General features: G+C 45.2%; 1 protein-coding gene across 1 annotated transcript in view; it reads right to left on the reverse strand.

Annotated features, from left to right (window-relative positions):
• Positions 1-16864, reverse strand: part of HTT (huntingtin) — a 138777-nt gene that overhangs the window by 104997 nt on the left and 16916 nt on the right. Inside the window, 4 exon segments of the mRNA XM_021677709.2 lie at positions 3733-3871; positions 5740-5819; positions 6191-6250; positions 10882-11002. Coding sequence (XP_021533384.2) covers positions 3733-3871; positions 5740-5819; positions 6191-6250; positions 10882-11002 — 400 coding nt within the window.

The following is a 16864-nucleotide window of genomic DNA, read 5'->3' on the forward strand; positions in this document are numbered from 1 at the left end:
ACCAACTGGTTCTCAGAGGCTCATCCATTCTTGGTGAGCTTACAGACTAGATCTCTGGAACCAGAAAGGCAGAGGACCAGACCCTCAGCCCCAGGATGTCCCCCATGGTTTGTGGCCTCCAGTTCCTCCTGCAGACGCCACCAGGAGAACCCAGTCAACTTACCTCAGACAAACCTTCTTAACTCTGAGAAAAGATACTGGCACCTTAAAGTAACTCGTCTGAGTGAAAACACACATACATACGTCATTGAACTAGTACGAATCATTCCGTACCAGTCCACACTTACAAGCACAGTGAAAGCTGAGCGTTATTATAAACAGTGAGCCCATGGTGAACTTCAATAGTCTGGAATAATAAAACTGAATCTCAGAGTCTGAGGGGGCCTTCTCAGGTCCAAATCCCACAGTGCTGAGAAGGCAACTGGCAGGAGGTACCCAGACCACAGGCAGGCTGTTTTCATAACGGGAAGGAAGTGTGCTAGATTTTAGGGCAGACATCTTCACTTTTCAATAAATGTGTAGGACATATTTTTAAGAGTACTTCAAAAGGGAAAAGATGCAAAATCATTTAAAGTCAAGAGTACTATAGGGGATGGAAACGGAAATTAAAATCAAAATACGCCACCAGGGCACAGTCATGAGAATGGCTATTGAAGGGGCCCGCAGCAGTGAGGTCCAGGGGGAGGCAGAGCCACAGGGCTCTCGCACGTCACGGACACAGGCGTGAGCAGGGGCGGACACTCGGCAGCATCTACTGAAGATGAAACATGTCCCTGCAGCCCAGCAACGCCCGGTCTAGGACCCACAACGGCAGGCTGTACCTGTGCTCCGAACGACATACGCAAGAGCGGGCGCAGCAGCAGCGTTCGCAATGGCCACAAAGCAGAACCGGCCAGACGCTCGGCTACGATAAGTGATAAACCGTGGTGTGTTCGCAGAGTGGCGTGCCCCGCAAGTATAAAATCTGCATCAATTAACACACCGATGACATGAGACTCTCACTGACTTAATGTGCAGCAACAAAGAAAATGAGACAAAAAGAACGCATACTGCACACCTCTACATCTGTCGAATTTAAGAACAGTCCCCGTGGCTTCAGAAGCCAGGTCAGTGGTCACTCCAGGGAGGAGGGGAAGCAGTGACGGGGGCGGGCACGAGGGGCTCCCGGGGGCTGGCAACGCTCTCCTCCACTTTGCGACGGTTCACCAAGGGGCACAGCAGTCATTTCTGTGCTGCCTACACGTGAGTAAAACAAGCCTCAGGAGGAGTCTCAGTCTCTGACAGGTCATCCTGAGAATGAAAATACACCTGAGGTGAGGAGACTTCGGAGCAAATGTGTTGTGTTGGATGTGTGAACGAACCTCTGCCACCCAGACACTCCCCTAAAATCATGTGCACAAGTTTTAAAAAGCATCGACTTAGGGCGCCTGGGTGGCTCAGTCGTTAGGTGTCTGCCTTCGGCTCAGGTCATGATCCCGGGGTTCTGGGATCGAGTCCCGCATCGGGCTCCTTGCTCGGCGGGAAGCCTGCTTCTCCCTCTCCCCCTCCCCCTGCTTGTGTTCCTGCTCTAGCTATCTCTCTGTCAAATAAATAAATAAATAATTTAAAAAAAAAAAAAGCATCGACTTACATGGACAAAAAGAACAGGACAGGGACAAGAGCAGCGAGAGGCGTGCACAAATTCTGCAAGCTAGAAAGTAAACAAGTGCCGACTGCCTACCTTGCGGCCCACAGGAAGATGCTCGTAGGTAAGCTTTTTTGGGAGCTGGGGGTGGGGGGGTCTGAAGGCCACTAACAAAAGGCAAGCTCCCTCAAGCCACAGAACTGCAAGAACAGCTCGGGCTTGGGAGGCCCCAGAAACATCTGAAAGCAGCCTGTCTGCCCCTGTGCACACTGCCGGCCACTCAGCCCTGGGTCTCCTCTCACCCAGGGCAGCCCAGGACATTGCCTTCGCTTCCCACCTCCCGCAAAGACTAGGGGATAATCTCCAGAGATGTTGGCATAGCCGAGGTCAGACATGAGGCACGGACAGGAAACAGACAAATGAAGAAAGAGTGTGCATTCTGACCAGTGAGACCGTTCGCCCTCTCTATCCCAGGATCCCAGGACAAACACAGCGGGCTTACCCTCCAAGCAGGAGAATGAGGAACCTTCCTCTAGGGATACTGACCACCTCAAGAGGAAAAGACTTACTGAGACAGACACATATGCAGTGTCAGTGGAAAAGGAGGCTCACCATCCATCATACCTCATGAAGCCCACCATGGGACAGATCCTGCCACACACTTGCTTCCAATAAGCTTTTTAGAGTCTCACTCAAATCTAAATGGAAAACTGCCAACATAAAAGTGAAAGACCAGAACAGAGAGTACAGAGAAAGTCAAAAGAAACAGACAATGAAGAAGTCAAAGAAAGTTGTCAAGAAAACTGTAATCAATATCCTCAGAAGATAAGGAGTGTATTCACGAAGCAAGAAGAGGATGCCAGAAAACATAAACATTCTGAACACAAGAAGGAGCTCTTAGAAATTAAAAATACAACAGCAGAAACAAAAACTCAACATACAGATGGACATCTATAAAGTACAGAAAAAAAGAAAAGGAAAATAGAAATAAAACATAACAAAATACCATCACAATAAGGGAGTACGCCTAGGAAGATAAAGATATGGCATCTAGAAATCAGGCATCCAACAGGAGAGCAGCAAAAATAATTCCTAAGAGGACAGCAAAGAAAAGTCCTCAGACCTAAAGAGCATCTGGACCAGACTGAGGCAAACAGCTGGAGAATTCTAGGACAAAGGACTCTGGTGGAGAAAACGGACCCAATAAATTATCTGTCATGTGGAGAACTGCATTGAGACACATTTTACAAAGCTGTTTGAAGGTATGAGAAGACTTTATAAATGGCCAAAGAATAACAAGCAAAATAAAAAAGAAGCAATTATTAAATCCCAAAAAAACAAAAAGTTCAATAAAGAAGTAGAATACAAGGACAGATCATAACTAGTTGTGACTATTACTTGGACATGATAATGTCACAATGAATACTGATATAACTATAGTAAGAAGATGGGAGCCAGGTTAGGGTTAAATTTATCTTTCAGAGTAAAAATAATTTTTAAAAAACCCCAAAAACTAGCACTACATTGCTATAATACACATGCTATATAGCTTGCTATCTAGAAATGTGGAGGGAAATACCAAAAGAAACACTAACAAAGGACTGACCCACAAAAAGGAGGAAGTCAAGAATCTATAATCTTCACACTATGTGGCAGGGTCACAATTTCTGGACATTAAAAACAAAACACAAACGTGGTTGGGGAGTTTGTTCTGTTTGTTGAGGCACAGAACAAACAGGAAGGCAAGTGGTCCCCACCAGCTACAAGGCCATCATCACTGGGCTTTCTCCTGCCTGCACTCCTGGGACAGTCACCTCTCCCAAGTTAGGTTAAAGAGTCAGTCTAATACACCAAAAATCAATCTGTTCTGGAAAATCACCTTTTGAATTTGCATCCATATACCCTCTCCCTACTTAACTCTTCACCACATGATAAGAAAGTGGAAGTAGAAAGAAGCTCTTAGTGTGCCTCAAAATAATTAAAAAGATTTTCATCTAAATCATGAAGCACAGTATAACTCAAGAAGCACTCCCAAATGACCGCCTGTCCAAAAGCCCTAACTGCCCACAAGACTCATTCATATTTGTGACTTGAGGTAATAATCATACCTTAATTTCATTGTCATTTGCAAAATTGCCAAAAGAAGCCATAATTTTGGGTACAGCTGCAGCCAAGGTCTCCTGAACAGATTCCTCAGGTCTCTTGCTTATTCGAGTCAGGCAAGGCAAAAGGTTTACCAAGTAAGGCCTGCACATGTGAAAGGAACAGGAGTTATTCTTCCAGGTCGACTTTAGTGAGAAACATAAGCAATTATTTAGTACCTGTTAGGGAAGAGCCAGTTTTTATATGCATAACAGTCCTTAACAGAAAGTAGACAAATCTCAGCAAAAAGAACTGGAGGGCTAAAATGCAGATCAACTTCTAATGTGGGAGACACTTATCTTTCATTTCTCCTATGATCACAGAGGACTCTCAAAAGCTTGTTTTAAAAACTATTTGTGGGGGCGCCTGGGTGGCTCAGTTGGTTAAGCGACTGCCTTCGGCTCAGGTCATGATCCCAGAGTCCCGGGATCGAGTCCCACGTCAGGCTCCCTGCTCAGCAGGGAGTCTGCTTCTCCCTCTGACCCTCCTCCCTCTCATGCTCTCTGTCTCTCATTCTTCGCAAATAAATAAAATCTTAAAAAAAAAAAAAAAATTTAAAAACTATTTGTGGTAAACTATAATAGTAAAACATTCATATTTTAAATTAGAAAACAACAGATAAGAAAACACCAGTTAAAAAAAAAAATGAAAAAGTTTTCTTGAAAAAGGAGTGTTACAAGGAAATATTTTTAAGTGTTCAAACTAAATAAGGCCTTAGAGAGAAGACCAGGCCCTCCAGAGAGGAAGCGCAGACAGTGCAGGATGCAGGAGAAGCCAGTCACTGGGCAGAAGGCTGAAACCACACGAGTCCCCTCAACAAACACGGGACTAACGTGACAGGCGCCTTCTCTTGGCGGAGACAAGCAGGTCTTCACCTGGGACTATAGCAGGAAAGCTAGGCTGGCTTAAGGAGATGACTATTTTGCCAGAAAAAAAATAAACCAGGCATGACGAGCAAGAGAACCTGCCTGACTTTTTGAAGAAGCAAAATCAGGCCAATGAGTCAACTGAGAGTGTCTGAGATGATGGTGGCCACTGGAGGCAAGATCTCCCTGGGTAAGGAGTCTGGATTTTATCTGAACAGCTCTGGGAAATGAGTAAAAAGTTTAAGTAAGGGAATGACGTGACCCAATCACATTTTTTAAGGTCACTCCGGCTGCTATGTGGAGAACTTGGGATGTGCTGTTTCAGAAGTATAACAAAATTTTCAAAATAAGGATAGTAAAAGAAAAAGGTTATATAAAAAGAAGTTTCCTTAGTGATGTATCTCTATGGCAGCCATTTAAGATTCTTATTAAACTCAAACTCAGTGTGATAAATCACTGTTTCTTTTTAACAGTGAGAGTTTCAGCCCCTCCACCTATATGTTTACTATGTGTTCCTCAGGGACACAGCCAAGGGTCTATGGATATCAGTTTTGCCGGTTAAGGAGAAGGAAGGCACAGATGAAAACTGGGGTCTTCTTCTGATTCTCAATCCACTGAGGACAGACTGTTCCCACCAGTCAAACTTTATTCACAGTTTAATAGTCATAGTTTTAACTCATGTGAGAGACAAAGGCATAGTGTTCTATAAGCAACAATGAGCCTGGTTCTCAACTTTCGACCATGTCTCAAGTATCTTTTCAGCAACCAGCATGTGCAGACACAGCTCTCAGGGCCAGGCTGCAGCAGAGGACAGACAGGGAAGACCCCCGCTGTCATGGGGCACACACCTCTGTCTCTTGGGGAGGGGGGCCAACAGAAAATGAACAAGCACACTGACAGTGTCCCCGAGTATTACTGAGAGCGAGAAGTGCTACGAAAGGAAGACAAGCCAAGAAACCCCGACCGCGACTTGGGGGCAGAGGCTGATAGCGTTAGAGCTCAGGGAAGACCTCTGAGCCAGTGACACCAGAGCCGAGAGGGAAAGAAGCCATAGGCGCCGGCTCCCCATCAACAGACGGTAATAATAATCCAGAGCGCACAACTTACCTGCACTTCTGAGGCCGGACCAGGTGAGCCAGTTCAGCAAACCTCCACAAGGCGGCGCGCAGGCTCCGGGGAGCACCGTTCTGAGTGGGTTGAGAGTGGTGAGTTACATTTAAGAGTCACGCACGCTACTCCAAAAGGACTTCACAGAAACAAGAGCATTTATGTGATTATTTATTTCTATGTTTAGACACAAGGCCACGTAAACATGTAACTGCTGCAGAAGCATCATGGTCTCAGGGCTTCAATTACAAAGACAGAAAACTTAATTCCCATCCCATCTCATAAATATGAAGAGGAACCTTATGAAGAAAAATAAAGCAGTGAAGTCTACTTTACCAACAGCATTTCCGTCTAACATTCCCACTTAGTAAATAAAAGACAAGATTTCACATACACTGCTCAATCCAGGGAAGCAGTACCATTTGCTCAATAACAGAAAATCAAAGCCTACCTTTTTGATTTCCTTATAGAGTTCTAACTGTAGCCTCGGAAGATTGGAGTCCATCAGGGCCTGCAACAAAACACAAGAGAGCCATTCATGTAAGACTCACTCCACCAGCCCAGGAGAAAACTAAAAGGCAATTAAAATTTCAACTTGGGGGCAAAGTGGAATGTAGCAGCAACTAAACTAAGAACCTGCTCATTAAGAAAGAAGCACATAAAAAAAAAAAAAAGAAAGAAAGAAGCACATAGCGCGCCTGGGTGGCTCAGTTGGTTAAGTGACTGCCTTCAGCTCAGGTCATGATCCTGGAGTCCCAGGATCAAGTCCCACATCAGGCTCCCTGCTCAGCGGGGGGTCTGCTTCTCCCTCTGATCCCTCCCCCCTCTCATGTGCTCTCTCTCAAATAAATAAATAATCTTTAAAAATAAAAAAAAAGAAAGAAAGAAGCACATAGGGTGCCTGGGTGGCTCAGTTGGTTAAGCAACTGCCTTTGGCTCAGGTCATGATCCCAGGGTCCTGGGACTGAGTCCCTCATCAGGCTCCCCCTGCTCTGCAGGGAGCCTGCTTCTCCCTCTGCCTCTGCCTGCCACTCCCCCTGCTTGTGCTCTCTCTCTGTCAAATAAATAAATAAAATCTTTTAATAAATAAATAAATAAATAAAATAAAATAAAAAAGAAAGAAGCACATATATACAGGAAGTCACTGAATAAACTAGACACAGGTCACTCACTTGAATAAAAAAATTGAAGGGAAAGAATTTAACTTGATGTACAATCAAATACCACATGATATTTAAATCCAATGGTAGATAGTTCAAACTCATTCTAATGCTCTTATATTAAAGCTTTAATATGCAATGAGAGGAGAAAACACCTGAAAGGTTTCCTTCTTCATTAAAGTGCACGCTGCTGGATGGCCCAACATTAACAATGGCCTGAAGTCTGTGATGCCAGCAAGGCAGTGAGCATACTTTTAAGACCAGAGACCCTCGCTCCGGCGGGCAGAGCCCCCGTCCTTTCTGAAGGTTCTCCCTCGAGGCACGGATGCTCCCAGCCCCGTGGCTCAGAACCCAAAGGAGGGCGAGGAGCCTCGTGCTCCTCACAACACCTTCCTTGCCCCACCCCTGCTCACTTATGGACCAAACCAAAACTAACAGCCACCAGGCCAACTGCAACCCAGGAAGAACGGCCAGAGGCAACCACCACCAGAGGCAGAGTCCATGTTAGGGAGGGCTTCTCAAGATGGAAGGAAGGGAAAGGAAAGATTCCTGGCCCCCACTCTCGCCCGTGGGAACCCTCTCCTCTGAAATGGTACTGCCAATGGACTGTCCACCAAGAAGAGAGGAAAGACGTAACCAAGCCTCAAACCAAGCTTCTTTCATGTGATATAGGGCTTATGACGTCTACAACCTGAGCTGCTCTTAGCAACTCACATGGGTTCACCTACTGGTTCAGTGAGCTTGAAAATCAAAAGCAGAGTCATATTTGGGGAGCTTCTGAAGTATAACAGTATCTCAGAAATTTGTAAATCCTAACTCCTCCACTTCAGTTTGTACTAAATCTGTAAACGAGCACACCAAAACGAACAACATATAGTAAGATGCTACTTTGCAAATAAAACCAGAAGCTACATCCAAGTGTTATTTCACTTTGTTTTATAAACTAATCTCAAACTTACTTTATAACAAGAGAAAACTAAACCTCAAACCCCTAATAATAGCACAGAATCGGGGTTCCCAGTCACTGGGTAATGGCAATCCAACCCCTCCCTGCTCCTAAATCTTTTCCTCACCAAAGTGGACATACCCACTCAGCTGCCAAATCAAGCCCATGACAGCCCACCTCTGCCTCCTCGCTCCCACTCCCAGGGCCACCGTCCTGGCTCAGACCTCACTCTCCCAGGCCTGGACTACTCTGCCTCCCATGTGGATTCTCGGTACGCACGTCCTTCTCTACTCCAAGGCAGGCCACACACTGTCACCAGGTTACTCTTCCTAAATAAAGCACTCCACTGACCACATCAAAAATCTTTGAGAGCTCCTCACTGTTTACCAAATAAAGGACAAACCTCCCTGAATTGACCCTCAATGCCTCCCATTCTGAGGGCACACACCGGAGCCACCCTCCTCTGTGAGCCTGCAGAGGCTTCCTGGAGCCCTGGAGAGGCAGGGTGCTGCACTGTTTAAGAGGGCCCCTAATCTCCTCACTCACCTACTAGCCACCACCTCCAGGAAGCCTTTTCTGCCTTCCCAGACAGAAGATACCTCAGTCTCCAGAGTGCCATGATGACTTGTCAGCGTCTCTCAGAACTTAAGAGTTTGTGCCATGTATTGAGTGATTTCTGTACAAACGTGCTTCCCCACCTGAGACCGTAAATTACATCAGGCAGGAGCACGCTGCCAGGCTGAATCAGATCCCCACTGCATTTTCCTATATAAATGAAAAGCAACATGTCCCATTTGCTTGGGCCATGAGTCTGGTCTCATCAGAAGCATATAACAACACTCAAAAGAAGACAAAAGTCTAGGACCTGACCCCCAAGTGACCATGTCTATATTCCTGCCCCTGCCTGACATCCCAGCCAAGGGCCATCCCCACACTCTCCCAAGCCTGTCCTTCCTCTGCCACAATGAAAGCAAATCTAGCCAGACCCTGATCTGGCTCCAGCCTGCTGAACCTGAAGACTAGAGCATCTGAGGAAGCACAGATCTAAGTACAGCTAAACCCCACCATGCCCACCTTCAAGCAGGAAAAAGAGGTCGAGACTGACCTCATCTTCACGTCTGGGACCATAACAGGAGAAACTAGAATCTCTGCACTGGGAGGCCTGACACAGGGGAAATAGGACAGGAGATGGCCAGAAAGACAACCCAGGCCTTAGGTTACGATCCAGGGTCACGGCCAACAACCACCACACATACACCAAGCTATTCAGTCCAGCAGTTCTTGGAAACAGGTCACTAAAGAAGACAGGCTTAGGGGTGCCTGGGTGGCTCAGTCGTTAAGCATCTGCCTTCAGCTCAGGTCATGATCTCAGGGTCCTGGGATCGAGCCCCGCATCAGGATCCCTGCTCAGCGGGGAGTCTGTTTCTCCCTCTGCCTCTATCTGCCGCTCCACCTGCTTGTGCTCTGTCTCTCTGTCAAATAAATAAATAAATAAAATCTTTAAAAATAAATTAATTATTTAATTAAATCTCATTATTAATAATATTTGCTACCACTTGGAGGACCAGTGAGTGGCCAGGATGGTGCTAAGCACATCACCGCCTTTGATCCTCACACACACGCTCACACACACCACCAAACTTTGTCTGATTCCCTTTGTAGGTAAGGAAACTTAGGCTCACAGAATTCAATACATTTCCCGAAGTTGTTCAGTTAGTAGGGGACAGAGGCAAGATTCAAACACAGGTCCCCTTGACTCCAAAATCCATGTATGCTCTATCTGCCTGGCAGAGGGCCTCAATCTCCTTGAACATAGCAGGAGGGGGTTATCCTCTTTCTGAAGAAGGCTGGGCCCATGAAGGAGAAAGGAAGGGTAACTGCTTGGCCAATATAAAATGTGACCACTGTCCAGAGAAAGCCCTGAGAAGGACTCCAAAGAACAGTTTCTTTATTGAGATCCCAACGAGAAGCGAAATATTCAACTGATCTACATTAGCTTGTAGTCCTTGGTTTATCCGGCCAAATGAGGAAAAAGCCTGCAAGGAAAATGAAGAGATGTGGGCTCTTCTCCAAGACTTATCTAAATTTCAGGGGTGGAATTGGAAGCTGCAGGGGAAAAATAAGAAAACTAGAAAGGTCCAATAAACAAGGATCCCTGCAGAGAAAGAAACAAGGAAAAACGTCCGGAGAGACTTATAGTGCTAACCACAGAGCCGGCGCACCGAGAGTGGGAGTGCTATCTGAGTCTGCACACACAACCCAAAAGGCCCAGTCACAAACGCAAAGGTGGCCTAGAAGAAGGTGACCAGGATGTGCTGGGGACATTCAAAGTAGGAGAAGGGCAGAATGAGAAAAACAAGGACGGTTTTCCAATATAGTAAGAATTATGGAAGAAGGCCTTTATCTTCAAGGGCAGCAGAAAACAGGAGCTTAAAGCTCTGGTGGTCTTGGCCACAAAGTCAGCCTCTCTCAGCAGTGTCCTCTCTCCACCTGCAGCTCGCCTGTGGCCCAAGCGCTTTGGCCTTCTGGCTCTGCCGTCCTTCCCTGGGAACTCCTTCCGCCCAGCCGCGCCACACCAGCCCCAGCTAGCCTGTTACAGAAGCCCCGTCTCCTGAGCAGGTCTCCGCAGGGGCAGAGAAAGCAGACGAAGGAAGAGGGGCTAGAGACACCACAGAGAAACCACAGACGGATTCCATTTACCCGTCCCCTGCCTCCCCAGGGCCTCGTGGCTGCTCTAGGCTCTGCCCAAACAAAAGCTGGTGCCTTAGTGACATCTTCCCCAAGAACACCCAGGGCCACCAGCAGTGCCCACGTGACCTATGCACTGCACAGGCTTCCGGGGAACGCACTGCCTTCTGATTGAGCAGGGGTAGCAAGCACGCGGGCAGATATGAGAGCACCGCCAAAGCACACACCAAATGCAACAAGCACAAACATCCAGAGGGACTGTGCCACTCGAAACAGAAGAAAGTTAAGTTACAGCTTCTTCTCTCAGCCCCAAGTCCTGCTCGGAGAGCACGGCTCACAGGGTCTTACTTTTATGACTCTGTTGAGGCACTCGTCAGCCACCATCCGGACATCCGACTCCGCATCATCACTGCACAGCAGAAAAAGTTCCATAGCGATGCCCAGAAGTTTCTGAAATTCTGGAGAATTTCTAAGTAAAAAAAAGAGAGAGAGAGAGGGAGAAACCGTCACAGCCAAGAGGAACCTATGAAGACGTGACACCGAAATGCAATGAGGTATCTGGTATCCTATATGGGATTCTGGAACAGAAAAGCAACATTACATAAAAACGAAGGTTAATAAGCAATTAATACTGATTCATTAATTGTGAAAAACATACCATAGTAATATAAGATGCTAATAATTGGGGTAACTGGATGTGGGGTATAGGGGGACTCTCTATACTGTCTTCACAATTTTTCTGTAAATCTAAAACTATTCTAAAATGTAAAAGCTTATTTAAAAAAAGAGATTGTACTTGCAACACAATTTCATTTTTTTAAAGGTTTCGTTAAAAAAATCTTAAAAAGAACTGTTTTATATGTAATGAAACTCAATAAAATAAAAAAAGAGGGGAAAAAAGACACTGCTTCACTCCCAGATAGCCATCTGCTCTCTGCCAACAGGTTACTTTTACTCTTACTTACAATATGCTTGGAATCCTGAACACAGTATACCAATATAACTTTTTCACTCCTTTTAAACCTTGCTTTCGATGTGTTCCAAAGCATAACCACATCACATTGCAGACTACACACGATCACGGCCAGGCTATGGTTTTGTTCCTCTAGCTCAGTCCTACAAAGACTAGAGTCTGTAATGCTTGCAAGTGATCTTACAATGTTTGACTGAGAGAGCCTGTCTGGGCTGTCACGATCCATGTGGTTGAACACTGTCGAGACAGAGACAGGCTGATGGGCCACATTCGAGGAACTGATTTCACAGCACCGTGAAGAACTTTATACAAGTTTAAAGTTTATACAACTTTAAAGCAAGTCAGTAATACGGCCCCTGTATAATGCTGTTATTTTTGAAACCTCAGGCGCCTGGGTGGCTCAGTTGTTAAGCATCTGCCTTCAGTGCAGGTCATGATCCCAGCGTCCTGGGATGGAGCCCCGCATCAGGCTCCCTGCTCCGCGGGAAGCCTGCTTCTCCCTCTCCCACCCCCTCTGCTTGTGTTCCCTCTCTTGCTGTGTCTCTCTCTGTCAAATAAATAAATAAATTCTTTAAAAAAAAAAATCCAACTGCTGTTTCATGATCTCAACCTGGAATACTCTGAAATGGGGGTCCTCCCCCTTTCCCACTACATCCTAATTCCTACCAATGGTCAGAAGAGCCACAAGCCTAAGAGAACCAAAGGACCACCTTAGCAACGATCAACAAATACAAGCAAGAAACAAAACACCCAGCAGCACGTCAGACCTCCCACAAGCAGGAAAGGCCTCTCAGATGCGGGTAGAGCATTCAAATGCCGCCCCAAGCAGCGCTTGGCTACGGAACCACAGCGTGAGCTACATGTCTGATTTTATGCTTTCTAATGGTTACATCAAAAATAAAAAGAAACAGGTAAAATTAATTTTAATAATATATTTTATTTAGGGACGCCTGGGTAGCTCAGTGGTTAAGCGTCTGCCTTCTGCTCAGGTCATGATCCCAGCATCCTGGGATCGAGTCCGGCACTGGGCTCCTTGCTCAGTGGGGAGTCTGCCTCTCCCTCTGCCTGCAGCTTTCCCTGCTTGTGCGCATGCTCTCTCTCTGACAAATAAATAAATAAGTTCTTTAAAAAATAATATTTCATTTAATCCAATATATCCAAAATATGATATTTCAACATTTAATCAATATGAAGAAATTATTGATATACATAACAATCTTTTTCACAGTACATCTCAATTCAAACACAAAATTTTCATCAGCAATATGTTATCTGTGTTTAGACTTGATAAAACCCACAGATAAAAGAAGGTTCACTTGCAAGTAATAAATAAGTTCTGAAGATCTAATGCACAACATAGTGACTATAATCAATAATACTGTATTATGAACTTCAAAGTTGCTAAGAGACCGGATCTTAACTGCTGTCACCACAGAACAGAAACAGTAACTATGTGACTTGATAAAGGGTCAGCTAAGACTACTGTGGCAATCAGACTGCAGTGTATACACGCATCAAACCAACACTCTGTATACTGCAAATTTAGTGTCATAGGTCAGTCCCGTCTCAATTAAAAGAAAAAAGTAGGTTCATATACCATTTCTAACCATGCTTAAAAGTTCTCCAATAACTAGACTGAATATTGATTTTTAAATTTTATTAATAAAACTGATACAGGACTAATGAGGTGACAGATTTCTTCCTGAGAGAGCTTTAGAAATGTCTTTCATGTCTGTCCATGTCACCTAAATTGTCAAATTTACTGTACAAAGTTGTTCCTAATACTCCCTTATAATCCTGTTAATATCTACAGAACCCATACTAAACTCATCTCCCTCACTCCAGACACTTGTGTGACTTCACTCTTTCTTGCCTGGTCGGTCTGATGAATCTTACGGACGCTCTCAAAGAACTCACTTCTGGCTTTATTGAGCTCCTATAGACTTCTCTGTTTTCTATAACTTCTGCTCTTATCTTTATGTCCATTCTTCTGCTAAATTTGGGTTTCATCTGCTCTTGTTTATCAAGTTTCCTGAGATGGAAGCGGAGGTCACTGATTTGAGAACTTTCTTTTTTTCTTACGACAGGCACCGAGTACTATGACCCTCCCTTGGATACACCGTAGTGGCATACCTCAACTTTCGAAATCCTTTCTTTTTATTTTCGGTCAATTCAGCATACTTTCCGATTTCCCCTTTGACTTTGTCTGTGACCCATGGGTCATGTGGAAATGTGTTACTTGTGTTCCAGACTATCTTTCTAGAACAGATTCCAATTCAATGCCATCGAGGTCAGAAAGCATACTTGTATGAATCCTTTTACATTTAGAGACCTGTTGTATGGCTCAGCATGTGGTCTCTCTTGGCAAGTGTGCTGTGAGCATCTGAGAAGAGCGTGTCTTCTGTTGTTCTGGGTGGAGTGTCTATAAATGCCAACCAGGCCACAGGGGTGGGTACTGTTGTTCAAGTCTTCCAGATCCAGATTTTATGTCTGCTGCTCTAAGAACGTTTGAGAGAGGCTACTGAAATCGGACTATAATTGTGGATTTGTCTGTTTCTCCTTGCAGTTCAATCAAGTTCTGCTTCATGTATTTTAGAAGCTCTGTACTTAGCTACTTAAACATTTAGGGCTGCTAAATGCCCCTTGATGAACTGATGCCTTTATCGTTATAAAAGTGACCATCCTATTTCTGGTAATAGCTTTTGTTTAAAATCCACTCTCTGAAATTAACACAAGCACCCTGGCTTCCCTCTGATCAGTGCTAGCACGGTCAGCCTTTTTATTTTTCACTTTTAAGCTATTTGCACCTTTATACTGAAAATGGGTTTACTGTAGGCAGGATACATGAGGTTTTGGTTTTTCATCAGATCTGAAGAAACCTGTCTCTTCTGTTTAATGTCATTATTGACATTAAGTAGATTTAAATCTACCATCACACTATTTCTTTCCTACTTACCCCAGGTGCTCTTTATTTGCCTTTTTCCCTATTTCTGCTTTCTTTTGGGTTGAGTATTTTTATGACCCCATTTTATCTCCTTTTTTGGTTTATTAGCTATAACTCTCTGTTGTGCTTTCAATTGTTGCCTTGCTTATAGGATACATCTTTAACTTATTCCAGTCTGCCTTAACGGCGTTACAGCACTTCACATACAACATGAGAAACTGACAGCAGTACTGGGTTCGTTTCCTGGGGCTGCTGTAACCGACTACTAGAAACCGGGTGGATGAAAACCACAGGTGTTCACCCTCTCGCTGTTCTGGAGGCCAGAAGGCCCAAATCAGTATCACTGGGCCAAACATCAAGGTACTTCCCTCGGGAGACTGCAAAGGAGAAGGGCTCCTTGCCTCTTCCAGTGTGGTGGTGGCCAGCACCCCCGGCCCGTGGCCTGATCTCCAAGCCTGTCTGTGCTCCATCTTCACACTGCTGCACACACGCTTGTGTGTGCGCGCATGTATGTGCATGTGTGTGTATGTGTATGTGTGTATGTGTGTGGTGTATGTGGTGCGTGTGGTATGTATCTGTGTGATGTGGGGTGTGTGTGTGGTAGGGGGTGTGGGGGGGGGTGTGTATGTGCATTTGTGTACATGTGTGTATGTGTGTGTTGGTATATGTGTGTGTCTGTATGTGTGTGTTGGTATGTGTGATGTGGGGTGTGTATGGGGGGGGTGTGCTCTACGTGTGTGTGGTGTGTGTATGTGTTTGTGTGTGCCTGTGTGGGTATGGTTGTGTACGTGGTGTGTGTGTGTGTGTGTGTTTATGTGTGTTTGTGTGTGAGATCTCCCTCTGCCTCCTTCTCTAAGGACACACATGTGGCTACATCTAGGGTCCCCCCAGACAACTCAGGACAATCTCGCCATCTCACGATCCTTACCTTAATCACGTCTGGGAAGACCCTTTCCCTTCGAGGTACATTTACACAGGATTCCAGGGATCAGGACCTGCTGTCTCGGGGGCAGGGGCACTATGCGGCCAAACACAAGCTACAGCCAGCCTTTATGCCAATGTTGTCACACATTCTACTTCCACATGTCATAAGCCCCAAAATACATGGTTATTAATTTTGCTGCAAGCAATCCATTAACTTTTAAAGAGATGGAAAATGAGGAGGCAGGTCTTCTAGTCACATGGCGCCAGGTTACCATGTCCCTGCTCTCCGATCCTCTGCGTGGGTCCAGATTCCTCTCTCATCTTATCTTCCTTCTACTGGAAACACTCTGTACTATTTCTTAGAGTGGCTGCCTGCTGGACATAAATTATTTCAGCTTTTGCGTGTCTACTTCACCTCTGTTTTTGAGAGACGGACTAACTGGCTATGCGGTCACAGGCTGTTTTCAAGACTTTACAAATGACGCCCCACTGACTGCTGGCGCGTATGGTTTTTCCAGCAAGGAATCTGCAGCCACTCTCACCTTTGTTCAACACAGCTCTTTTTAATGTCTTGTCTCTCTATGTAACACATTCCATCTTTTCTCTAGCTTCTCAAATACATAAAGTAACTGTTTTCATGGTTTTGTTTTTTATTTTTTTTTAACCATCTGTGCAATTTCTGAGTCAGTTTCAACTGACCACTACGAATTTTATTGTCCTGTTTATATGCACTCCTGAAAAGTTTTGACTGGACACCGGATCGTCTAATTTTTACCTCGTTGGGCCCTATATACTTCTGAATTCCTATAAACACTCCTGAACTTTGCTCTGAGATGCAATAATGTTACTATGAAAGAGTATAATCTTGGGTTTTGCCTGTAAGCTTTATCAGGCAGGACCAGAATAACATCTTAGTTTAGGGCTAAGTTAGCCCCCATCATGAGGGCAAACCCTTCTGCATCCTCCAGCCAAGGCCCAGGAAGGATACCTGTCCACTGCGGCTGGTGTGAACAGGAGCTCTTCCACCAAGTGTTCCAGCAAGTGTTCCTCCTCATCCTTCTAGGTGATCCTACCCCAGCCCTAAGTTTTATCCTTATAAGCACCTGCACTTCCATAGGAGCTAAAGACTCAAGAATCCCTCCCTCTGCAGGCTCCAGGGATCATTCTGTGCAGCACTGTCTTCTTTGGGATTCTCCCCAGCTGGCTCTAGCTGGCAGCTCTGTCTGTCTCTCCAAACATGCACCCCACGGCTCTGCCTGGGTTTCCCCTCCCCACATAACTCCTTCCACACAGTAACGGCGGGGGAGGGGGAGTCATGTGGCTCCCACACTTTTCCATTTTTCGAGGACTGCTGTTGCTCTTTGCCTGATGTCTTGAAAACCATTGTCACATATATTTTGTCCATTATCAACTGTCTTAGACAGGAAAGTAAATCTGTCTTTGGTATTTATCTTACCAGAGCAAATATCTTTCTTGCTATTTTAAATTTA

The sequence above is a fragment of the Neomonachus schauinslandi genome, chromosome 2 (genome assembly GCF_002201575.2).
Source record: "Neomonachus schauinslandi chromosome 2, ASM220157v2, whole genome shotgun sequence".
Lineage (NCBI taxonomy): Eukaryota > Metazoa > Chordata > Mammalia > Carnivora > Phocidae > Neomonachus > Neomonachus schauinslandi.